Here is a 26283-nt window from a genome sequence, read left to right as displayed (position 1 = left end):
ATCTGTATCTCTGTTATCCTCCTGCACTTCCTACACTGACTCCCACACAGCGTTTTTCAGCAGATAAATCAGATTAAAATAACCATGAATGGCCCTTCCTAAGAGTAAAAGACAGAGAAAGGCAACCAAGAACATGTACATTTATTAGCATAGGAGACGGGCTAGCATACTCCTTGCCTTGGTGGTAGTGGGAAGTTTATAGGCTAATTGTAGCATTTGAGCCTCAGGACTTTTTTTTGCCAAGCACTAGTTAGCTAAACCCTTTGCCGTTTTCCCCAGCCCCACCTTCCCCAAATTTACTGCGTCTAGAAGGAAGTACTGCAGTGAGAACCAAAAAAGAAAAGAGGGGATGTGAGCCACTTCTAGATTTAAAAATGGCCCTTGCAGTTTTTCATTACCTTTCTCTCCCTAGTGCAACCCAGATGGGTGTTGGCAACAATTCACCTTACCCTTTATTTATGTCATTTTCTCCTTGGCTCTGTGCTACACCTGTATTCGGGAACTTGGGGACAGAAGGAGTTGGTAGAAATAAAATATCAGCCAAAATCACTCAGAATTAGTGAATGAGGTGACCTGGGAAGTCCCCGGATGCCTGGTGAGAACAAGTGTGTCTCTCTTCCCAGTGCCGGGAGCTAAACACTGGTGGACTGCCCAAGTTGGGTGGTTCTTCCCTGGAACTTGGTCAGCAAGAAGGGGATTGAGAACTATGGTCTACTGGTAGGGAAATTTGAGTTTCTCTGAGTTGTTCACACTGGTACGCAAGAGTCACTTTATTGTTCTGCTGCTGAGGAAATGTTTCCGTTTGCCTAAAAGGGATGAAAACTTTCACATTCATCTTTCTCTTTGAAATTAGGAAAGAATAAACATATTTTTAGCCAAGTGATACTTAGAGATCAATCCCTGCTATGGGTTGTGGGTTTGGGTTATCCTTTTCCATGGGGCTTAAAGCGCTCTTAATTACTTAGGAGAAATTAATTTATATTAATAGCCTATGTAGCCTGTCTGGGCTGGCCAATGATATCATCATTACAGTTAACCTTGGCTTGAAGCAGAGAAACTTGGTCAAGGGCGATCTAGACCCAAAAAGAGAGTTCACTATCATTTTCCCTCTTCCTATTAATAACAAACAAAATATTTCTCAACACAGAATCTTTCTTCTCTAGAGAAGTCCTTCCCTAAAAGATCTGCGTGTCTTTTATTTTAAAGGGCTAGTTCCATGGAGTCCCTGAATTACTGAGTCCTTTTAGTATTTTTTGAAATCCCAATTTGATTTCTTCCTGTTCTGTCTGCTTCTGGCTCCAGAGCACTTACATAATGCAACTAAGCTGCACATGTTGTCTAATCCAAAGGGTGAGCTTGAACTCTCAGGACGGTGTGCTCTGAATTCCAGCCATGTGAGCTCAGCTTGGAGCTGCCAAGGGTGAGCTGCCTGCCCAAACACTGCCACCTCCAATGCCCAGGCCAGTTTTCTTTAGAGTCCCCCCTCACTGGAGTAAAGAGAAACTGGCCATGTGGAGAGGAGGGCTCTAGGGGAGCACAAAGGCCCAGGGTTCTCTCTGGTGAAAGAATGCGCCCGCCGGCCCCAGTGAGCTTTTGCCCAGGAGTAGCACTGCTCCGCTGCTCCCTGCCCCTTCTTGGCCGTCCTCACAGGTGGTGCCCTAGCAGTGGCTACTCTTTCTCTGTCTGCCTGGAGGCTGGGGCTCCTGGGGGCCATCGTGAGGCCTCCCTTCCTGGAGGAGCCCTGCAGGGCTTGACTGGGGAGGGGGGCAGTTGGAAGTGACAGCATTTCTAGAGGGCCAAAGGGGAGGCAGAAACCAGGCTCTCAAAGAGAGGAAGTTCAGTGAAAACAAACTAGAAGCAAAGAAAGGCAACTTGTAAATAGAAGCTAGAAGTAAAGTTCAGTTTTCTGGGACAGTGCTTCTGAACCTTTGATGTGCAGAGGAGTCACCAGGGGATCTTGCTAAAATGCAGATTCTGTTTCTGGAGGTCTGGGATGGAGCCTGAGATCCTGCATTTCAACAAGCTTCTGGGTGATTCACAGCTGTCGATCCCCGGAGGAGCAAGGATTTGGTAGCAAAGGTGTTGGCCTACGAGTAGAGCTGTGGTGCTCTCTGATGGCTGAGTCCCTGCAGCACAGCCTCAGTGCTCAGGGGGTAAGTCCTGGTTGAGAGGCAGTGGAGCCTGGTGGTTAAGAATAAAGACGCCAAGCCACACTGTCCAGGTTTGAATTCTGGCCGCCTGTTAAGTGAATGTTACGCAAATTACTTAATCTCTCTGTACCTCAGTTTTCCTCATCTGTAAAACGAGAATTAAATGAGGTGATGTATGTAAAACAAGTAGAATAGTACCAAGGTTCATTGTAAATGCTCATTAAATGTTAGTTGTTGCTGTTACTATTATTATCCTTTGGTTGCTGAGTTCAGAGTCGTGCCTTCCGCTCACTGCCTCGGCTATAGACTTCTCTTGTCAAAGAGGAAAAGGGTTCTCACGAGGTTACCTGTACTACAGAGATGCTGCAAGGAATCGCTCCTTTTAATAAATGAGGTCTAGAAATAGAGTCTGCAGAAGGCAGCTGGAACCTAGCTTTCATGTGCATGCCAGTCCTATTTGTAGCTTCAAATCAAAGTCCTGGGCAGCCTGGTGGACTGTGAAGGCTGAGGCCCCCAAAGTGCATGGCAGGGACATTCGCGGGAGCCGCAGGACCCTCGGTCCTGGGGTTGCAGAATCTAAGTCACCAGTGATCCCTAGGCATTCTGCCTGGCAGGGCCCAGGTTTCAAGTGGCACAGAGGCAACTTACACTGGTCTCTTGTCTATTCCTCCTAAGAAGAGGGTGAGGCCTGGGAGGAGGCCAAAGCAAGTGCAAGTGCGTCACTCTGTCTCAGCTTTCCTTTTCTGAGGGTGACAGTGTTTCAAAAACAGGAATTCGCAGAGGTGGAGCTTTGGCTTTGCATAAAGCAGCATTCAGCCTGTCAGTCTCCCATCGCAACCCCTTGGAGAGTCTCTGCCTGCTCGTGAGCTAGCCTGATGCTTCGGGCTGAGCCCAGGACTCAGCTCGTGCTGGAATGTGGGTCTGTGGCATTCTCCGCCTGGCAGTGTCGTGTTGTTGACGTCAGAGGTGGCAGCAGGGACTGGTTCCAGTTGGCAGCCTGGGAACAGTCGCTGCTTCTGTAAGCCTCCCATAGTCAAGGGAACAGGATGTGCTGCAGAGGAGCCACCGGGTTTCGTTGTGCTCAAAGTAAAATCCGGTGACTCCCATCGTTGACAGGCCTGGGTGGGAGGCCCCAGCATAGATAGCAGGAGGTGTGCATGAACGAGGCTCACCTGCCGGGGTTTCGTTCCTGAGAAGAACAGAATGTCAGTGGATTACCTGGAGTCAGGTTTGTGTTTGCCACAAACACATGAGATCCTGCAGGAATCTCAGCCCCTGGAGCAGTGTTTGATGTGCCACTAAAAGGCTTAAGAAATGCGGCACAGAGAAGAAAACATGGTTTGAGTCTGACCCAGAGTCTGGGATAGTTTGCTATCCCAGCTTTGTCACTCAATAACTGTAATCTTTGGCAAATTAATTCTCCTCTCTGTATCTCATTTTCCTCATCTATAAAACGAGGATAGTATTTTCCTTCAAAATGTTTTGAGAGAATTCAAAAGAAAACGCACTTAAAAAGCATAACAGGCATATAATAACATTGATAACGTTAGTTGTCTCTGGAGAGGGGGATGGATTAAATTCCTTGGGGAAGCAGGAAGAGGAGACTTTTTACTGTGTACCCTTTTGTAACTTGAATTTTGAACCACATGAAGAGTTAATCTGTTTAAAATGTTACTTTAAAGATAAAACACATATCATAAAATGTATTGGTGGAATTTCTCAGAAAGGTGATTATGCCTAACTGAACAGGTAATAAATTTCTGTGGTCCTATGAAGTAAATAAATAAAACACTGAAGGCTCTCAGGCAGTGTTAATTTCCTTTCCCTTTCCCATGGTGATCCAGCTCGCAGGCTAGGTCTCTTGAGTTTCTGGAGTCTCCCACACCTCAACTCCCACCCCCTAAAGCATGGGAGGATATCTTACAGAGAAGTGCCTCCTCCCTCTTGGGACAAAAACCTCGTGGCCAGAGCCCTGGAGAGGCCTGGAGAATGAGCTACCTGCCAAATGAAACCCTGGCAAGTGGGGACTCAGCCCAGGCTGTGGGACCATGGGACCGTGGCGGTAGACATCCGTGCAGCCCAAAGCATGAGTGCGGAAAGACAAGGGAGTCTGTTGGATCAGGGTAGGTGAGACTTTCCAGGGCTCTTGCAGTCTTGTTCCGCTGCTAATAGGACCTCAGGCCTCCATACTACAGTACTGTACTTGTTTTTCAGATGGCTTTCCCATCTGTCCTCCCTTTTGATTCTCACAACCACCTAGTGGTGGGAAGATATTTACACCCAGGGCCTGAGGCCGGGAGGGCATAAGTGACTTGCCTGTAATCACAGAGGAACAACAAGAGTAGGGGCAGTTCACACTTATCGCAGATTTCCTATATGCCAGGCTCTGTACTAACTGTTCTTCGTGCATTATTTGGCTTTCTTAACAATTCTGTGAGATAGGTACTAACATCAACTCCATATCACAGATTAGGGGGGGAAAAAGCTAAAGAGGTTAAGTAGCTGCCTAAAGTCACACAGCTAGTAATGACAAGGGCAGGATTTCAGTGGAGGTGGCACTGATCCTCTGCCGTATCTCACCTCAGCCAGAACCCAGTAGAACCATGCTAGTTGTTTGGCATAAACAATGTACCAGCTTCTCCCTGCTTTGTTAGGAAAGAGTAACTCTTTGTTATGTTACCACCAACAAGGGCTGTGTGGGTTCTGCAGGTTCCTACTTCAGTCTCTGGAAGATTTGGACACAAGTTTAAGGAAACTGAACTCCCGCCTGTTTGTAGTCCGGGGACAGCCAGCTGACGTGTTCCCAAGGCTGTTCAAGGTAAGTGTGCAAAGTCCAAGAGAAGACAGTGAGAGTCTGCTCCTAGGGTTTCCCCGCAGACTGAACGAGACAATAGTCTGACTGAGGAAATGGAAATGGTCGGGGACGGTCTGACCACTGCTGCCAGGGAAGTTGGGAGCAAATGCAGCCAGTCAGCTGCCAACAGAATGGAAACTGCATTAAGGAAAAACTCTGTGAATCCAGTGTCTTGTTGGAAAGTTCCCATCTCAGTGCAGACATGGGATGTGGCAAGTTATTCCACCCCGGATGCCACTGGCTTCCTTAGATGTTTTCTTGGCTCAAGCCAGCAAGATTTATTAGGGCTCTTCCTATGCCAGGAGTTTGAGGGTGAGGTTTCCTGTTGAGCAATGGGCGTTTCCCATCTTGCTTTGCTTTGCTTATTGGAAAAAAAGTCAGCCTCTCTGAGGAAACATCCCTACTTCCTCTGTGAATGATTGATAAAATCTTCATTTAGGTACCATATAGGCCTCTATTTGCTATATCAGGTAGCCAGCCCACCTTTCCCCCCAACCCCTTTATAAAACACAGTTTTTAAGGCCCAAACAGAGACGAAAGTGCTCATGGACAGAGGGCTCTAGGACGTTCTCCCCTCATCCTCAGTGGCGCACAGTTGTTTTTCTGCCTCTCTCCACCCCAACTTCCTTCCCTACTCTTCCTGGGGGAAAAGGCAAGAGCAAAGACTTAATGTCAAGTCCAGTAGCTTAGTAAACACTTCATCATTCACTTTACGTCCCCGCACAAATGCCACGGTGCTGATAATAGCCAGCATTCATTGAGGGCTGACTATGAGTCAAACACTGTTCTAGGTGAGTGCTTCATGTACATTAATTCACGCAGTCCTCACAGCAGCCCTCAGAGGTGGGCGCTGCTGTCCCTATTCTGCAGATGTGGAAACAGTAGCTAAGGGGGAAGCTAAGGGTGGTGGTCTAGGATTTGCGCCCAGGCTCCAACTCCAGGGCTCTGTTCTTAACCACCGCACCATTAAACACATTTGCCTCTCTTCTCCCTCTGCATTGTCCCCCCTCTCCCAGCACCTCAGAGGCCAACCCGCTAATAGCCCAGAGATACAGATAGATCATTCATTCACTGTATGTTATTAAGCTTCTACTGTGTACTAGGCCCCATACTAGGTCCTAGGGTAATGAAGAATAAGCATGATTTCTGCTGTGAGCATTCACACTGTAATGGAGGAAGCAGGCAAGTAATGGGAAGCTTCATTGCCGTATGGTAACTGCTGTGATGGAAAACGGGCAAGGTTCAGGAGAATCATACTGAGGGAGAAGGCCTAGGAGGCTTCTTGGAGAAGGTGTCATCTAATAATATTTTTATTATTATTCACAGGGTTACGAGTCTTTAACAGTGTAATCTGTATGAACTGCTAAGCATGGTACTTGGCTCATAGTAAGTGCTCAATAAATGTTTAGTGGTGCTATCCTTGAACAAGGGATAAGCAACCCTGCTCAGGACTCACATGCAGCAGGGCTGAGTCAGGACCAGGCTGGCCTGTGCACGGCCAGGACATTTGCCCTGGGGATTCAGAGTTTTAAGGGACCATGACCAGAGACTTTGGTTGGAATGTGGTTTCCTTCTTGCTAGTTACATGCTCTAGGGCTTTCTGTGGGTTATCTGTACAACTTTTCACTGGGCTACTTTCTCCCAGCTTTGCTAGGAAATCTAGAAATTTCTACCAGACATGACTAAAGACTTGGAAAAGAATTCCCTTCTTTTTAAATATATGGCCCCTCTCGTCTGATTTCTCTGACCTCTGGGCTAAGGGCTGCTCCTCCTTTCCCAACTCTCTGAGAGCTGGAACCTATTAGCTGTGTTTGCTACTGGCCTCAGGAGTGTTGCTGTGGAAACCATCAACACACTTCACACAGCACAAGTCTGCCAAGAAAACTAGGCCAGAAGTTTTCAGGGCCCTGAGGAGCTCTGGGAAAGGCTTGCCAAGCAGGCGGAATATGGCGATCCTGTCCCCCGCCATCTCTACCAGTGAGTCAGTGCCTTTCTGGGATTGGAGGCTCCCCTGGGAGCATGTATTTATATCCTCCTGCTGCATTCTCCTACCACAAGGACACAGCAAGTGCACAGAGCTGCCCACCTCTCTCCTGATTCCACAGAGACCACTAGCCTCGGGCTCCACTGTTGCAGGCTGTTGGCCTCACCTCAAAGGCCTGCCCTCCTCAGACCTTGTGGATCTCAGATTGCTGCTTTTCCAGTTCAAATCATTGTCCCTAGTTTGTTCTGCAGCCCATTCTGTCAGGTCTCTAGAGTTGCTCTGTACCCTCCCAGGAGAGAGCTGAGTGCCCAGCTTCTTTCTCCCCAAACAGTGTTGAGCATTACAGATTCTCTCCCCACAGGAATGGGGGGTGACCCGCTTGACCTTTGAATATGACTCTGAACCCTTTGGGAAAGAACGGGACGCAGCCATCATGAAGATGGCCAAGGAGGCTGGTGTGGAGGTGGTGACTGAGAACTCTCATACTCTCTATGACCTGGACAAGTAAGAGATGGGTCCCAGGGGCCGGGTGGCCAATTGCGGGAGTTGGTGATTTGGGCCCCTGCTGAGTGGAACTCAGGGAGGTTCAGCAATAGGGCCCCCTGGCACATGAGGTATGGCATTTTCTAGAAGCTGGAAGAGAATAGGTTAGAGTTGGGCCCTGTAGAACAGCTCAAAGAGCCTACCCGATTTGGGTGCAAAGAGGCTTATTAGGCCCAAGGGACAGAAGCAGCGAGGCTCCCCACTCAGGATCTTCATAGGTCTGCTCCTAACACGCTCCAGTCCCATCCACCCCGCACACTCCCGCTTCCGTCCTGCTGCTCAGAAACTGCCCTCTGACCTCAGTGGGCCCTGTCTGTCACCCCTCCCAGCAGATCTCTGTCCTCATAGACACAGCTTCTGTTCCTGAGATGCGTTCCCTGGGCTCCCCTGGCTCTCTGGGTTTCCCGGCCATACATTTAGATGTTGCTCCGGAGGCTCTAGAGATCCCTGCAGGGCCTCTGTGCTTTCAGAGGGGCTAGGAGGAAACCCTCTCCTCCCCCTCCCTGCGAGAGCTGTCACCCTCCTGCTGCTGCTGCCACTGCTGCCAAGCCCTGCTCCCTGTCCCTCTCCCCACAACCAGTGGTGGCTGCCGGGAGGCTGGGGTCACACAGCTCTGCATGTGAGCTGGGCTCAGCTCAGGGAAGCGCTGGGTGTGGAGCTCCTCCTCCTGCCACGTGCCGGAGGAGGGGGAGGTACTGCAGGGGCAGCAGCTAACCTTATATCTCCACTAACGGAGGGGAGGAGAGAGGAATTGAGAAACTCTCCTAGCAAGCCCCGTCTTGTGTAAGCTGCTTCTTGGCCAACAAGAGCCCCGGGAGTCTAGCTGCAGCCCATCCCAGTTCATCCTTATATAAACAGCCTCAGTTCTCCTCTAAACTCTCCTATATCTTTTCTTCTTATCTCAGTGCAGCTGTGTTTCCCTTGCTCATGAAAAAATACTTTTGTAAATTGCAAAAGAAGAAAAAGAAAACCCTTGAAGTATTAGTTGTTACTATTGACCCCAGCCCCAGCCTCCGATTTAGGGAGGACAGGCTGTTCTCCACCTCTCTGTTCTAGTAATTGGGGCCCAACAAGGGAATGATTTTCCAACCAAGGAACATGTTTGCAGCTCTTATCGAAGAACTTCCTCGAGGCTTACGCTGGGATAGAGAGGGAGGTCCACGGGACTCCCTGTGGCTTGGACAGGCAAACCAAGGACCAAGAAGGCCAGTGGGGGCTTTTCTGTGATTAGAGAGATACGGTCAGTCTCTGTCTTTAGGCGGCTCCACATCGGCACCAGGGAACCTGGAATTGAGCCCCAGCTTTGGCCCTGACTTGCTCCAGGCACCTGCTCCAGCAATCTAGGCTTCATTTTCCCTCTCGGTAAAACGGAGATGTAGCCCCCCTTGTCCCCTCCTTTCCACTTAGGAGTGGGACCCATGAGCGGATGAGGAAAGCCACCTTCCAAGCCTTCGAAGTCTGGGCTCTTTTCTGGGCGGGCAGAGACCTGAGATGAAGGGTCTTGTGAGTGACGTCTGGTGTGCTTTGGGATTCCCAGGATTATTGAGCTGAACGGGCAGAAGCCGCCCCTTACCTACAAGCGCTTTCAGGCCATCATCAGCCGCATGGAGCTGCCCAAGAAGCCTGTGGGCTCTGTGACCAGCCAGCAGATGGAGGGCTGCAGGGCCGAGATCCAGGAGAACCACGATGAGACCTATGGCGTGCCCTCCCTGGAGGAGCTGGGTGCGTACTTCCTGCCCCGAGCCTCTCATGCCAGCACCTCCTTTTTTGTAAAAGAATTTACCGTTTTTTCTTTTTTGTCAAAGTAATGCAGTTATTGTAGACACTTTAGAAAATACGGAGAAATGAAAATGGAAATAACTATCACTATTACCCACCACCCAGAGAAAACCAGCATTAATTTTGCAGTAGTCCTTCTACAGTCTTTTTTTCTGTTCGTATTTATATATGTAATCTTCTGTTTCTAGTTCATGCCTCTATTTTTGTACTTTTCCCTCTCAGATATAGGCACAGCCTGGTGCTGGCATCAGTGGGCTTCTCAATACCAGCATAACTAGTGTTGTTTCTGATGAAAGGGGGTATGTCGGCCTCTCAGGTTACTGACTACACCCTCTCTCCCCTTCCCGTTCCCCTTCCTCCCCACCATCCATTTTTTTGATCTGAACAAAGTTAGCCTTTCTCACCTATAAACCAAAGCTGTAGTCAGCTAACCTGACAGCGCCAGCTCTACAGGATTGTTCTCACCTGTCCAGAATGAGGCCTGGGGGAGGCAAGAGAAAGGAGAGGAAAGGTCACACTGGAAAGAGAACCAATGTGACTTAGAAAACACGGACCCATTAAGGATTATCTCAGCCCCACTAGCACCAAAAACACAGTGGTTCAGTTCCCACAGAGCTCAAAGAGCAGACCAGCCTGGGAGGACTTGCTGAACCGTCACTGAAATGGCCTGACCTCCAGTCCTGTGACCTGCTCCTCCCCGTGTAGGGTTCCCCACTGAAGGACTCGGCCCAGCTGTTTGGCAAGGAGGAGAGACAGAAGCCCTGGCCCGCCTGGATAAGCACCTGGAACGGAAGGTATGGCCCCGTTTCTGAGACACAGAACTTCAGATGCTGACACCCATGCCACAGGGAAGATGGAGCGAGGTTCATGTCCCTTAGTGCCTCTTAGCTCAAGCTGGTTGAAAAATGAAAAGTCTTCCTTATGGCAATAACAACAATAATAATAGCAGCTACCATTTAGTGACTGCTTACCATGGGCTGGTCACTGGGCTGAGCATTTCTGGGTTTAGCATCTGCTTGCACTATATCCTTTCATCTTTCCAACAGCCCTACAAGGACAGTATTAAGCTCTCCATTTTACAGATTAGGAAATTAAGGCTTAGAGTGGTTAAGTAACTTGCCTGAGGTCACACAGTAAGTAGTAGAGTGAGATCTTGTTCTATGTGATTCTAAAACTTAGGCTAGATTGCTTTTCTTTCATCTGTGTGTCCCCTTACTAAGAGGGTATCTGGTCAGTAAAGTCCATAAGATTAATTATTTTGTGTTTATGTGTCCCCCACCTTTTGCTGGGTGTCCTCCAAGGGTTTGATTTCCATTTGCTTGTCACAGAGAACAAATGATCCACCTCCCAGTGAAGTGGGAATTGGTAAGAGGAAGGAAAGAGGCCAAGGCCCCAGAGGCACCCCTCACAATGTCACATGCCCCCACCTCCCTGGGACTAGAGAAGCAGAGGGGGTTCTCATGAACAGTCAGCTCCTATTTCCTGCCCCCCTGCAAATGGTTTATAGACTGGGTCCCTAAAATCACAACTTGTTCTATTCCTGCTCAGATGGCTGGGCATTTGGCCCAGCAGCCAGGTGATAACAATGCAAGAAGGAGGCCAAGATAGCGGACTTGGGAAGAATGCTTCCCAGCCCTGGAGGTACCTCGCCAGCAGTGAAGGCACACCATGGGCCTAACCTCCCCAAGGCCCAGCAGCCTTGATGTCCCTATTTGGGTGTTACCATCAGACAGGGCCGAAAGCAAGCCCCAGCAATTTAAAAGGATAAGAACTGATGTCCAAGGGCGTGGGGGAACCAGCTGTCTTTGTCCACATCAGCTTTACCCAGAGATTCTTACGGTCAGTCTGGAGACAAAGGCTGGGCCAAGGAGGCAGAAAGGCGCAGATGATTTTGCAAAAGAGGCAGACAGCTTCCTCTGGTGGTGCTAAGCAGATTGAAAATAAGTTGCTGGTGACCAGCCTTGCCACTGCTCAAGGAAAGCCTGCCCGAGAATGAAATAATACAGAGGAAAGCAGAGCTGAGATGGTGAATGCATTCCAAGTAGCACTAGTTGGACACCTAGATCCAGCTGTGCCTGAAGGCTACATCTTGGACTCTTGGTTATATGAGTTTTAAAAAATCCCTTTTTCAAAGGCCAACTTGCCTCTGAAATCCTGGACATCTTGGACTCTTGGTTATATGAGTTAAAAAAATCCCTTTTTCAAAGGCCACCCCAGAAATGGGGTGGCAGGAGTATGATGAGACTTAAAAGTGTAAAGAGCTAACCTATAGCCTGGGGATTATTATCCCCTTAAAAGCATTTCGTAGAGGAATGCCTTTTAAATCACCAAGTCAGGGACTTCTTTTCCAAACACCCCTGGAGGGTCTCTTTTGTAGTGGGGCCTTATGTCAGGGCCCTTCAGACTCAATGGTAGCCCGAGGGAATACTGTATTTTACACATCAGGGAGAACAAAAGGTACCTGATGGGCAAGAGTTTAACCATTTCAGGAGGTTTATTTTAACTTCTTCAATTCTCCAAATCTGAAGCGAGCATTTTCTTATGTCAGAATGGTCTAGCTGCTGGAAAGACTGCCTAAAAAGACAGGCATAGTGTCTGTCTCCAGAAACATAGTCTATAGGAGATGATAGACACGAAACAAGGAATTACAGTATGCTTAGGGTTAGGAAAGGAGTAGTTCAGAGGGCTATGGGAATGAGAGAGCAAGAAGATTATATTAATCAGTTCTTGTTTGCAAGTTGGCCTTTGAAAAAGGGATTTTTTTAACTCATATAACCCAGAGTCCAAGATGTAGCCTTCAGGCACAGCTGGATCTAGATGTCCAACTAGTGCTACTTGGAATGCATTCACCATCTCAGCTCTGCTTTCCTCTGTATTATTTCATTCTCGGGCAGGCTTTCCTTGAGCAGTGGCAAGGCTGGTCACCAGCAGCTTATTTTCAATCTGCTTAGCACCACCAGAGGAAGTTGTCTGCCTCTTTTCCAAAAGCTTCAGAAAAAGTCCCAAGGAGTGTTTTCATTGGTCTGGCTTGGGCCATGTGACTGTCCCTGACTCTGTCACTATGGCCAGGGAAGGGGGCGCTTTCTCTGGCCAGACTTGCATCTGGGAATGAGCCCACTCCCAGAGTCAGAGGTGGCTTAGCTTTACTTTACCACCTTGAACTGAGATTAGGGAAGAGTTGGGTCACCGCAAGAATATTAGGTGCTGCTACCAAAAAGGGGGAGGCGAACAATATGATCTTTACCACAGGGTTACCCAGTAGTAGCTGAGGACAAGCATCTCTCCATAAAGGTGTCCCAATTATTAAATGAAAAAGAGATGATGGAATCTTGCAGCCCCTAGTGAGGACACATAATGCATTAATGACCGCTAACACCAAGGAGAGTGACAGTCAGGCATGTTCCCCCTGTAGTCTTGCCAAAGAGATCAAAGCTGAGTCGAAGCCAGTCTCTGGTACCAGCCACCAATTTTCAGGCAGCACACAGGACAGAGGGATGTGTTGAACTGCACCGTAAGTACACAGGGAAATCTGGACTGTGGGAATTAGTACAAGTCAAACGGCTTGGATTCTTTGACAGAAAATATAAAAGGAAAAGAAGGAAATGGCAGGAAATGCATAGAGTAAAAGAAACTTAATTAACACATCAAAATATAATGAGAACCTACTGTATAGTACAAGGAACTCTACTCAATGCTCTGTGGTGACCTAAATGGGAAGGAAATCCAAAAAAGAGGGGACATATGTATACATATAGCTGATTCACTTTTCTGTACAGCAGAAACTAACACACATTGTAAAGCAACTATACTCCAATAAAAATTAATAATTAAAAAAAACACTTCAAAGTCTTTTACATGGCCAAGACTAAACTATAGTGCCTAGGGATGCACATTTGGATGAAAAAAAAGAAAAAAACACTTAAAAATGCGAGGAATAACTGAAAAGATAAAGCCCTCCCTTCCAAATGTGCTTTGCAAAAGCAGGAAAATGTAAACATTTTTTTTTTAATTTATTTATTTTAGTTATGTATTTTTGGCTGCGTTGGGTCTTTGTTGCTCGCGCGGGCTTTCTCTAGTTGCGGCGAGCGGGGGCTACTCTTTGTTGAGGTGCGCGGGCTTCTTATTGCGGTGGCTTCTCTTGTTGCGGAGCACGGGCTCTAGGCGCACGGGCCTCAGTAGTTGCAGCACATGGGCTCAGTAGTCGTGGCTCATGAGCTCTAGAGCACAGGCTCAGTAGTTGTGATGCATGGGCTTAGTTGCTCCACGGCATGGGGGATCTTCCCGGACCAGGGCTCGAACCCATGTCCCCTGCATTGGCAGACGGATTCTTAACCACTGCGCCACCAGGGAAGTCCCAGGAAAGTGATTATTATAAAAGTTGGGCAAGTGGTCACTTACGGGGCAGGGTAGGGGCCGTGACTGGGATGAGCACATAGATGGGCTTCTGGGGTGGCCGGCAAAGTACTGATTCTTGAACTTTGGCGGTGGTTGCACAGGTGTTTGCCTTAGAATAATTTGTTAAGCCCCACATCTGTGTGGTTTCTGTATCTGTGTTTCACTTAAAAAGATTTTCCAAGAGAGGTGGGCCAAGGATATGAGCAGGTAAATATACCTCGCGTCTGTTAGAGGTACTTAACCAACACCTGAGGGATCACCTGCCGAGGAGGTGGCCTTTAGGTTGAGACTTGAAGGAAGAGTCAAAATGAACCAAGGAAAGGGGAGTGGAAAGGAAGGCAGCACTCCAGCCAAGGGAGCTGCATGTGTAAAGGCTAGCAAGAGCATGGTGCTTAAAGAAGAGTGGTGAGGAAGGAAGCTAGAAAGATGGGGCCACTATGGGATGCTTGTAAGCCATGTTTAGGATTTGGGACTCTAGCCTAAGAACAGCAGGAAGCCCAGCGCATGTATTGTCCTCAGGGACAGGCATTTTAAAGAATCACTCTGCTCCCAGTGTGGAGGGTGGATTAGGGGGGACAAGAATTGATGCAGAGAGGTCACTTAGGAGGCTGTCACAGTTGTGCAGTATAGATACAATCTTAGCCTAAACCAGGTTGGTGGCAATAGGGAATGGAAAGAAAAGGACAGATTAGAGAAACACTTGGACAGTAGGAGTGACAGGACCTGGTGAGCAAGGAGTCAAAGGTGACGGCCAGGCTTTTGGCTTGGGCAACGAGGTGAGTGACAGTGCAGTTTTTGAGATAGGGAATGCCAATGGAAGGGTGGTTTAAAGAAAAGAGCCTGCTACCCTGGAGGTGCCTGAAAGGCAATCAAGTAGAGATCTCTGGCAGGGAGTTGCATGGAGTGACTTGGGAGTCTAGGTGAGCATTCTGGGCCAGAGCTACAGACATGGTGATCGTCTGCAAAGGAATTGTCTCGGGAGCCTCGGGACTGGATGAACTCACGCAGGAACACAGTTGAGTAGAAGGGACCTAGGACAGAGCCCTGGGATGCCAACACTTAAGGAGTTGGGAGGGGTGGTGGAGCTGGTGAAACACCAAGAACAGCCAACCAGCTGATGGCAACCAGGAGCCAACAGAATGGTGGGTATGGAGACAGGGAGCAGTCAGCAGGGTGAAGTGCTGCTGGGAAGTCCAAAAATACAAGGACAGAAAACGCCTACAGGATTCAGTGGCATGGACGTCTCAAGAGACTCTGGTGGGAGTGGTGAAGGCAGAAGTGGAGGTGGGCGTGAGGAAATGGAGAGAGGCTGGCTGTGAAGGGAGGAAAGAGGACCCAAGGGGAGAAGTCCGCAGGGTGACTAGAAGTTCTTTTTGTTTTGTTTTGTTTGCAACGAAACAAGATCATTTTCCCAATGTTCTTGGAGTGAACATGGAAGAGAGGGAGAGATGGAATGTGCAAGAGAAGGAAGAGGGGAGGGATCCAGAGCCAGGTGGAGGCCTTAGCCTTGGGCAGGGTCACAGGAGGGGCAGGGGGTAGATGGGGATGCAGGTGAGTTTGTAGATATGGCGGCTAAAAGTTGAGGTGTTTCCTACCTGATGGCTTCCATTTCCTTATCATAAGGAAGGAAGGTCATCTGCTGAAGGGTGGTGGGGAAGTATGCAATAGGAGGTCTAAAGAGGGTGTAAAGGACTTCCCTGGTGATCCAGTGGTTAAGACTCCGCACTCCCACTGCAGGGGCTGTGGGTTAGATCCCTGGTTGGGGAAGTTCCGCATGCCAAGCAGTGCGGCCAAAAAAAGAATAAAGAGGGCGTGAAGTTTGTGAAATAGTCATCACGAAGAGAAAGAGGGCATTAGGAGTCGAGAAAGAGAAAATGGTTATTAGAGGTAGTGGAAAAAGACTGGAATCTGGAGTCAGTCCCTCCAGCTCTGTCTCTTACCACCTCTGTAACCTCAGAAGAGTCACATAACACCTTGAGCTTCCTTTCCTCGTTTGCAAAAGGAGGTAATGACAAATGCTGCCTCAGAGGATTGTTAAGAGCAAATGAGAGAACACAGGTGTCAGTGAGTTGTGGAGATAAAGCACTCTGCCGGCAGCAACCGATGATAAAAACAAGGCCAATGATACTGTATGACAAGTGGCCCCAGCAATGAATGACTCTGTGGGTTTCCAGGAATGGGTTTCTCGGCGCTGTTGAACAGTGGGGAGAAGTGCCTGGGTAGCCACCGTGTAGTAGCAGCCTCAGGGCCCCTGGGACAGAGCAGGGACTGAGGGAGGGAGATCTTCCTCTGTAATGTAGACGCCCTTTTTTTTTCCTTTCTTCTGTAGAATCACAGACCCTTCAGTGCTTTCAGAAACTTTCATTTCCATCATTTTAGTTCATCCCCAGGAGGTGGGAAATTTTGTTCTCATTTAATAAACAAGTAGCTGAGGGACTAAATAACTTATGCTCATAGCACAAATTAAACAGAGTCAGGACAAGAACTTGGGCCTCATTGTTTGATTGGTGGTGGTTCCATCAAAAATTCTGCCAGCGTGAAGTAGCAGGACGTGCACAGGGTCTCATCCTGGCTCTTTGGCTTTCTGGTCTGCGACCGTAGGCAGATTCCTTAACTAGCTGGTGCCTCAGGTTTTCTCCTCTGAAGCATCCAAGTCTGTCCTTTCTTTGCCTTCTCTTTCTGCTGCAGGCCTGGGTTGCCAACTATGAGAGACCCCGCATGAATGCCAACTCCCTGCTGGCCAGCCCCACGGGCCTGAGCCCCTACCTGCGCTTCGGCTGCCTCTCCTGCCGCCTCTTCTACTACCGCCTGTGGGACCTGTACAAAAAGGTAAGGGGCAGTGAGGGCGGCGGAGCCCGCCCCCGGTTGCAGCCAAGAGGACACCAGGGCCTTCTGGGCCGGTCAGTTACCCTGAAGAGAGGCCATCCCTCTGGCTCAAGTGTGCGTACTGTCCAGAGAAGGTGAGGAAGAAGCCACATCCAAGAGGTGGCAGAGCCAAGCACAGCCCAAACTGCTGATCTAAACAAAATCCGGGTTCTCAAGTGGAGCAGAGCAGGCAGAAAAGCCGACCTCAGGGTGTGACCCCAGAGGTGGCAGTTCTGCTGGTAGCAGGTGGCTGGGGGCCGAGCAGTCAGGGTGGGAGGCAGGGAGGCTGAGGCTGGTGCCAGTTCTAAGGTGAAGAGCACGGTAGCCCTCTATGGGGCTGTGTCCAGAGCATTTAAAGGGGAGCCTAGGAGCGGCAGTTGCCCATCAGTGATGAGGAAATGACCCGGAGGGCTGAATGCAGGGCTGGATACGGACAATAGGTGGATAGCCCTGTAGTAATGCACCCACCCCCAGGAGGAGGGAGGACAACACATCCAGCTATTCAGATTCATCAGATTCATCCTTGCGTCTGCATTGTTTCACGTTGTTTCCTCATTCTTGCCAATATCCGGATTTTGTGGCATGGGGTAACTTTGCCAGCTTGGTGGGTAATCTTGTGATTTTAGGAAGATTATTATTTGCTTGGCAGTCTGATGTCTTAATTCTTTCATGGCCCCAGATCCAGGCTGTTGGGCATAACTTATTTAAGCAAAATCTAGACTGAGCATTTCTTACGTGTGCTGATGAGAAAAGTTACTTTGACGTTTTAGAAAGTGGAGCCCAGCAGGGACCGTCGAGGACGAGGATCATGACCAGTGTTTGGGAGTTTGGTTCCCAGTGCAGAGCCCGGCAGCGCTATCCCTTTCCACTGCCTGCTGCTCCGCAGCTACCCTCAGGCTCAGAGCAGTAGTGGGCACAGCCAGGGCCCAGGGTTCCGTCTGCAGCACGCGCTGCCGCTTCTCCTGGGGCAGGGTCCCTCCACGCATCTAGGGGCTTTGGAGCCACCAAGTTCATGGCAGCTCCAGATTCCTTTGTGGGGAAGTCCTGAGGGGCACGGCGCTGGTAGCTGGGCAAGCGTTTGTATCCACGTGCTGTCCCACCCCACCAGGTGAAGCGGAGCAGCACCCCCCCGCTCTCCCTGTTTGGACAACTCCTGTGGCGAGAGTTCTTTTACACGGCGGCCACCAACAACCCCAGGTTTGACCGCATGGAGGGGAACCCCATCTGCATCCAGATCCCCTGGGATCGCAACCCTGAGGCCCTGGCCAAGTGGGCCGAGGGCAAGACGGGCTTCCCTTGGATTGACGCCATCATGACCCAACTGAGGCAGGAGGGCTGGATCCACCATCTGGCCCGGCACGCTGTGGCCTGCTTCCTCACGCGCGGGGACCTCTGGGTCAGCTGGGAGAGCGGGGTCCGGGTGAGTGGTCTCTCAGCGGGCAGCCCAGGGCAGCCCCCTTTTGGGCTGGGGGATGGGCTGGGAGCCCTGGGTCCAGGAGATTCCCTCCAGATCCTTCTTGGCTTGCCCTCAGCAGAAGGCTTTGGCTCCCTTCTCCACAGGGTGTGTGGTGACTTGGGGGGAACCATGGCCGTAGGTCCCCAAGGAGGCTGACTGTCCCACCCTCCCTGCATCTAGGTATTTGACGAGCTGCTCCTGGATGCAGACTTCAGCGTGAACGCAGGCAGCTGGATGTGGCTGTCCTGCAGTGCTTTCTTCCAACAGTTCTTCCACTGCTACTGCCCGGTGGGCTTTGGCCGCCGCACGGACCCCAGTGGAGACTACATCAGGTGAGGATGCAGACCAGCTCTCTGGTTTCTGACCACCGTGGCTTCCCCCTAGGGTGAGATATGCTTGGCCTTTGAAGGAGCCTCCCAGCGTGCTGATGGGTCCTCTGGTGTGTATGTTTCAGGCGATACCTGCCCAAATTGAAAGGGTTCCCCTCTCGATACATCTATGAGCCCTGGAATGCCCCAGAGTCAATTCAGAAGGCAGCCAAGTGCATCATTGGTGTGGACTACCCACGGCCCATCGTCAACCATGCCGAGACCAGCCGGCTCAACATTGAGCGGATGAAGCAGATTTACCAGCAGCTCTCCCGCTACCGGGGACTCTGTAAGGAGCCCCTACTCCCACTGCCACCCCCTAGTTCCCCGAAGGGAAGGACAACACCTACAGGCTCAGGGGGCGTAGACAGAGATTCCCAGATGTTTGCAAAGGGAGGCTGCCGAGCGCTGTCTTCCAGGCTGTTGACTTGACTTCCCGGGCACAGACCACACAGGCTGGGCTGGATCAGGCCTCTCTGAATTAGTTGCGGCCAGTGGGAGGCGATGGAACCTTGATGTCATGGCCCAGCACCCCCTGCCTTGTACCTACCTGCCCTGGGGCCCTGTACGGTCCTGTGAGATTGCATTCTGATTACTCCCCTACCTCTTTCCCAGGTCTGCTGGCGTCTGTCCCTTCCTGTATGGAAGACCTCAGCAATCCAGTGGCAGAGCCCAGCTCGAGCCAGGCTGGGAGCATGAGCAGTGCAGGTAAGTACAGCTGGCCTCCCGTGGCCTGTGCCCACCCCGAGGGCACTGCAGAGCTACTACCACTTCAGTCACTGAGGGCTGAGGATGGAGGCCAGAACCAAGTTATGCCCCGATAGAACTTGTATTCCACCTGGGGAGACAGATGGTAAAGGAGCTGTGCAAGATCATGTCCGATAGCAAGTGCTTTGGGGGAAAATAAAGTCGAGTGACCTGATAAAAGAGGGCTGGGGAAGGGGGTTACTTTAGATGTAGTACCAGGGCCCCACGTAGTGAGCAGAGCCAGCCTTCTAAGAACAGGGGGAAGAGCATTCCAGGCAAAGGGAATAGCAAGAAAAGACCCAGAGATGGAAACAAGCTTACCCATTCCAGGAAGGAGAGGAGGGCGGCCAGTGGGGCTGGTGTGTTCTGAGTGAGGAACTGGAACGAGAGGAGGATGGACACAGCAGGAGTAGCAGCGTGTAGACTCAGCGTCCACGAGGAGGATCGGGGTTCTGTTGTCAGTGCAGGGAGGAGGCACTGACGGGGGTCAGCAGGGCAGAGGCGTGACCTGGTTTATGTTTTAAAAAGCTCACTCTGCCTGCTGTGTGGAGGGCACAGTGTGGGCAAGCGCCCCCGAGTATAGGGAGGCCGGAAAGGAGGCGACTGTAGTTGTCCAGGCAGGTGGCGGGAGAGGAGTAGATGGCCTTGCTGCGTTCTTAACCTCTGCCCTTCGGCCCCGGGACGAAGATCAGCAAGCTCAGACCGGCAAGAACGTCAGGGCTTTTTCTGATTTCTCGTTTGCCCAGCCAGGTTGGCTCCCCAGGTGAGGGCACTGCTCATTCCGGCTTCAGGAGGCCAGTTACAGAGGGAATGCCTCACCTTCAGCGCAAGGATGGCAGACAGGCCAGATCAGTCTCTGGCCTGGAGCCCGTGCGATTTGGGGCCCAAAAGCTGGCTGTACTGCCAGCAGGCCTGCTTATGCTCTCCTTGGGTGTTTCCAGGCAGAGTCACTGCTGAAAGGACAGCCACGGGGCAGGTCTGAGAAGCAGCGTGCTGGCTGCATTGATGGGCAGGCCCCTGCCCCCGGAGAGCTGCTGCTGCCCAGCTGAGCGTCCTCTTGGCTCCACACGCGTCTGTGTGACACTTTGACCTGCCTCCCTACAGGCCCAAGACCACTACCCAGTGGCCCAGCGTCCCCCAAACGCAAGCTGGGAGCAGCGGAGGAGCCACCTGGTGAAGAGCTCAGCAAACGGGCCAGGGTGGCAAAGTTGCCCCCCTCGGAGCTGCCGAGCAAGGATGTCTGAGAGTGAGTGACAGCAGCTGAGAGTCAGCCTCAGGGACGGGCGTGGGAGAGAGGTGGGGTGAGTGTGGAGAGCTGCCCTGCCAGCTGAAGGCTAAAACCCACAAACTAGATTAAAACCTGCTAGGGACTGGGTGCTTTTCTAGGGTTTCAGCTCAAATTCTATCATCCTGACTTCTATACCTTCTAATACTAAAAAGAGAATTTAAAGATAAAGCCTTGTTCTTTCTTTGCCAGCTAAGAGAAAAAAAAGTTTGACTCTTGCTACCTATCAAAGTGAGCCAAATCCAGAAAAAGAAAGCAGAGACCCGATGTGAAGCTGTGGGAGAAAGAGTCCCAGGGCAGGGTCTGGGGGTGCTCCAGGCCCCTCTGCCATCGCCCCGACAGGCTGTGTCCTGTAGGCTGGCCAGCAGAGGGCAGCACTTACCTTCAGAATTCAGGCTTAGGGACGTTTGGAGGCTCACTTAGCCCAGCCCCACCTGGGGACCAGAAGACCCAGGCTCCCTATCACCTGTGCCTCTTACAGCCACTCCTCCATTCGTGCCTTTCTTGTGGCTTCAGCTCTGCACTTCCCTGGCAGCGCTCATCTTCCTTGAAAGCCCCCTGAATGTCTCAAAAAACAAAAACAAAAACCTGGCTCTTCCTTCCCCAGAGCAAGAGGGCCTTTTATGCCTTTCTGGGGGAGATATAAATTACTGTCCCTTTTCAGTCATCATCTTGGGCTGTTCCTTATGTGCCATGTCTGCATCATTAGGTTGGAGGGTGATTTTCTCCACGGAGCCAATTCTTTTTTCTAAAAACCCTTCTACTTCAAGCCAGGTGAGGCCATCTGGTTTGCATGTCTAGACTTGAATGCCGGCGATACGGCGAGTGTTTGATGCTTGTGCCCTTTTCTTTACTAGGCTCTTTGTCTCAGACGTTGCAGATGGACAGATTTGTTATCTTGTTCTGGGAGTACCGGCAACCTTAGGTACTCTTCTCTTAGTTGCCTCTTAACTCTGTGGTACTAAGCAAAGTTCATTCTGTCTTACAAACCTGGAACTTTCCAGGGTGATACTCTGACTTTCAGGTGAGAAGATTAAAGAACAGAGAGGTTAAATGTCTGGGTCATGGTTCCTCAGAGGTAACGGCATCCAATTCATCTTGAAACTGTTGCCAGGAAGTGTGTGAGGAAGGGGAGCATAAGACATAGAAAATGCGGTACGATGCCCATCCACAAGGGTTTAATAGTCTGCTTAGAAAAACAAGGCAAATAACCTGTAATTCCTGGACAAATGACACAGACTCTACCAGCCTATCACAAGACAGTTATCGGTGGGCCAGAGTGATCAGGGAGTACAACACAGAAGGTTACCCTAGGGGACCCAAAAGATGAACTGGATTTAGACAGCAAGGAGAGCATTTCCGACAAGAAAAACAGCTTAATGATTACATGATCTTGTACAAATTACTTAACCGCTCTGAGACTCAGTTTCCTCACCGAAAATTAGGTTCTTGTTGCAAGGATTAAATGATGAAATATATGTGTCAGTGATGTGTGGGGCTGCTAGTTGCAGAAAACCTGACTACTGTGTCTAAAACAAAGAGGAATTTGGTTTTCTTACTGAACAAAAGGCCCAGAGCTGGGTGCTGCTAGTTTTGGTTTGGTGGCTCAACAGTGTCAGAGCCAGTTTTTCTGAGATTCTCTTGTTTCCTGGCCTCAAGGTGGCTGCCACAGCCTCAGCCATCAACTCCTTGTTCAAAGCAAGAAAGAGAAGGAAACTCAGAGACAGCTGCACTCATTCATACAATAAACATATGTCAAGTGATCACAATTTGCCAGACACCGTTGTAGGCACTGGATATAGTTGTGAACAAGACTGACAAAGTCCCTTCCCTCTTGGGTGCATCTTTGTGGGAGGAGACAGACAGTAAACAAATAGATACATCATGTGTCAAGAAGCCCTAAGTGGTATGAAGAAAAAATGAAGTCGAGTAAGAAGGTAGAAAGTTTGGGGCACAGTGGAGGTTGCAGTTTTATATTATGAGGGTTGTCAGGGGATGCCTCTCTTCCTTTTTCATCAAGAAAATAAAAGCTTTCCCAGGATACCCCTTCCCCAGCTTTTCACATTGGCCTCATGAGCCAGAACTGAGTCACAAAGCCTCCCCAAAGCTGGGAAATAGGGATCTGGATGGTCACGATTGGTTAGACCATTGATTTCCAGCCTGAGTGGGCAATGGAATTCCCTAGAGGATTTGTTAAGCCGCAGATGGCTGGGCCCCACCCCCAGAGGTTCGGATCCGGTGGGTCTGGGGTGGGACCTGAGAATTTGCATTTCTAACAAGTTCGTAGCAGTTTGATGATGCTGCTGTTCTGGGACTGTACTTTGAGAATCACTGACTTAGACCATTCCTGACACACTGTCCGGGCCACATCCATGACCCGCTGAACAAAATCCAGATTCTGTTAGCTAGGAAGTGTAGATACTGGTCGATAACTCTCTACGTAATATACAGGGCACTTAGCCCAGTGCCTGCCTTACAAGTTCATAAATAAAATGGTAGCTATTATTATTATTATGGATATTGTTATTATTATTTTTTTAGAAGAACATAAGGTTACAGTTGGGTCTGATCATGGAGGGTCTTAAATGTCAGGCAGATGGAGTCTTGGTGTACTCTCTGGGAACTAAGGAGCATTTTGGAACAAGAGAGTGAATGATCAAACTGGCATTTTTGGAAGATTAACCAGGCATTGGGCTGGGACCTAAGAAGAAATGGTGGGGGGAGAGAGCCAGCTGAGAGTCTGTGGTGGTGATTCCAAGTGGACATTACAAGGGTGCAGAGGTCAGCACTGGTCCCTTGCCTTATAGTCCAGGAGATAGCCATCAGCCTATTGGGATCTTAAGGACTGATTCTCAAGGCTTAGCCCTTAATCATGGCTAATTGATTGGAAGTGAGGACCAGGAGGTCAGAGGACAGGACAGATACTCATGTTCTTTGGAAACCCTGAGAGAAAAGAGTTTCTGAGTGAAACGTGTGCTTCGCTGTGTACTGGTGGCAGCGCCTGGGCCTAAAGATGTGGAGCATCCTCATCAGTAAAACAGTGATAATAGCATCTTGTCACCTGCCCTTCCCATCGAGCACACACCCTGGGGAAAGAAAATGAAAAACCATATGTGAAAAGCCTTTGAATAAGTAAAACGCACCACGCAGGCGAAATCACATTACCACCTTGCATGTGCTTCTCAGGGTGTATTTGACCGTGTTATTGTTACTTCGGTCAGGGCCAGCACGCTGGGCTGGATGGACCACAGAGCAGTGGCCACAGGGCCTGTGTTGATACAGTCGTATTGACCCTTCCCCCTCTCCTCTCTGTCAGTTTTAGTTGTGTGACTTAGGGCAGGATTCATAACCTTTCTGAGATGCTTTAGCTGTAAGGTGTGAATAATCATTCTTTACCAGCCTGAAGGCTCCATCATGGACATTTTGAGGCCATGTTTAGCTCCAGCCTCTATAGTTTTGTGATTCTGTTATTTCTAATGCCTCAGGCCTGGGCCAGACAAAGATGTAAACTGATCTTGTGGGAAAACATACCCTGATATCCATCGGTTCCATGTTTACCTCAAACCCACATCAGTATCTGTTCTGTATTTGGTTATTGTACAGTGTTCACTAAACTGAAAAATAAGCCAGCGCCAAATAGCTCTCATTTCAGCTGCTTCCCCATAATCCCCAAAGCTGCTGACTGCTCAGGATTCCATCAGGCTCGAATTGTGTACAGATTTTTCTTATTGGTCTAATTATTTTAACAGTTCACGTGATCCATTTGTCCTTCTGCTGGTACATGGTGATCTGTTGAGAGAAGCCCATTGAATATAAAAGGTTCATGGCAAGGATCACCTCTTCCCCTCCTCCGCCGGAGTTCACCCAAGCTCGGTTAGCCCTGGGGCTTCGCTGAGGAAAACCTGATTTCTGGAATCTCTTCATTGTCTTTTTGACATTTGTTCCATGTATATCCTTCCTTACGTGAAATAATGTGTGTGAAAGGCACTGGGCAATCTGTAAAATGCCGCCCAGTGGAAACGGAGGCCGCGTGGTGGTCAGAAACCCTGCTGCTCACCGCCCGGGAGCCTTCACACAGGTTCTTCTCACCTCTCCGTCTCTCAGTTCCTGAGACAGGAAGTTAGTTGGGACCTGGTATCCCCTCACACTTTCCCTGGCACTTACTAAGTAGCTGTTGACTAATGGACGTCCCCTCCCCTTTGCCGTGTGACTTCTGTGGTGCAGGAAGGGCAAGCGTGTAGTTGGCATGAGGAATGAGACTGAGCTAAGAGCCCAGCTTTGTACCCCATCCAGGCCCAGCTGCACCTCTGGCTTTCCCTGCTCCTAACTGGGAGCTGGCAGCAAACCCTCTGCCCCTCTCGAGCTCTTGGGCACTGTGGCTCACCCTGTGTGGTGGGGAGGGGTGACCTGTGAGACCTGGTTACAGGCTCCAAACAAAGTTTCTTCCCGACCTTGAGCTGTCGTGTCTCCTCTGCTGACACATGCTCACGCGTGCACGGTATCCACACGCCCCTCCTGGGCTGGGAGCTGCGGAAGGGTGGACTTGCAGGTTTGGGTTTCTTGTTAGCATCCAGTGGGTGGGAAAGGGTGTGAGGGCACTGGTACCCAGGGGGGCTGTCCTAACTGACATCGGCACACTGAGGGAGGCGCTCGTTAACTGATTCTATGTTCCAGCCACTTCTGCTTCTTGTATTAATGACAGGTTGAAAGAGTTGGACAATTGTGAGATTGATTTTTTTTTTTTTTTTTTAGTGCATGTTTTATGAGTTGATTTTTCCCTAGTGCCTCTCCCCTAGCTGTTCTTCCCTTTCCTTTAGTGCTGCTGTCATCATTTTCCTGCAAGGCCTCATGTGATTTCCCCAGCCCCCTTTTTCTGCAGACTTATGCCCTAGCTTGAGAACAAGAGCACAGGGACCATCTAATTATCTGCTGATGGAGCAACTTGAGTAACTAGTTGAACAGGCCTCTGACTAGCTTTGTAGACAAGGGTAAGCTGGTTTTTCCAAACCTTGGTTTTCTGTTTGGATTTTTGAACCCATCATAGAGGGTCGTGGGTCACTGGAGCTTATCTGAGGCCAGGACACTGCCACTTCCCTTCATGAGTCTGCCCCATAGCTAGACCACACCCAAGTCAGCATAGGTCTGAATGAATTGTTATTATTATAGCCACCTGACTGCACCTCACCCCCTTATCTTCTAAGCTTAGGCATCAGTTCTTAAACCCTCTTTGGGTTACCCATGCTTTGAAGAGTTTGATGAAGGATGGAGCCTCTTCCCAGAAAATTGCACCTATTTGCACACACAGAGAAATGTACACATTTCTCTTCCTGGTCTTCGTGGACTGCCCCTTAAGCCTATCCTTGGACCCCTTAAGGATCCAGGAACCCCCAGAGTAAGAGCCCTTGTTCTAAGGATCTTAAAGCACTCTTTATCTTCCCCCATTCCTGAAGGTGGAGAAAACACGAGAAATGGAGGTAGTAGGTAGGAGGACCTGTTGTGTATACTCTTCAAGCCTGAAATTTTCAGTTTCAGAAGAATAGTCATGTCTTTGGCTTAACAATAGGGGCCAGAGAGAGATCTATGTATAAAATATATATCACAATCAGCATGTTTCAATAAACATATGTACACTTTATATTTAACAAATATATTTATTCATAGTGAAAAAATATGGCTAGGTTATTATAGTACAAGCTTAAAGGGAAAATTGTTGAAAATATTTTAAAGAGGCACTCAGTACTGACCCCTACAGGTACCCACTCCTACGTTTGCTCTTGATTTTTCCCAGCTTCTAGATAAATTATCATCATCCAGATAAAATCTTCAGATTTAACATTTGTCTGAAAAGGGTTTCATG

General features: G+C 49.6%; 1 protein-coding gene across 2 annotated transcripts in view; it reads left to right on the top strand.

Annotated features, from left to right (window-relative positions):
• Positions 1-26283, top strand: part of CRY2 (cryptochrome circadian regulator 2) — a 31803-nt gene that overhangs the window by 2783 nt on the left and 2737 nt on the right. For both annotated transcript variants that reach the window (XM_082341811.1, XM_082341812.1), the window contains 10 exons: positions 4860-4968; positions 7350-7492; positions 9069-9253; positions 10016-10104; positions 16394-16534; positions 17679-17990; positions 18207-18358; positions 18481-18683; positions 19010-19102; positions 20246-20387. In XM_082341811.1, the coding sequence (XP_082197937.1) occupies positions 4860-4968; positions 7350-7492; positions 9069-9253; positions 10016-10104; positions 16394-16534; positions 17679-17990; positions 18207-18358; positions 18481-18683; positions 19010-19102; positions 20246-20385 (1567 nt within the window). In that variant the 3' untranslated portion in view covers positions 20386-20387. The remainder of the gene's footprint in view (positions 1-4859; positions 4969-7349; positions 7493-9068; positions 9254-10015; positions 10105-16393; positions 16535-17678; positions 17991-18206; positions 18359-18480; positions 18684-19009; positions 19103-20245; positions 20388-26283) is intronic.

This window comes from Balaenoptera borealis (assembly GCF_965194805.1).
Source record: "Balaenoptera borealis genome assembly, chromosome: 11".
Taxonomy (NCBI): domain Eukaryota; kingdom Metazoa; phylum Chordata; class Mammalia; order Artiodactyla; family Balaenopteridae; genus Balaenoptera; species Balaenoptera borealis.
This window is presented reverse-complemented; position numbering and strand designations above follow the sequence as displayed.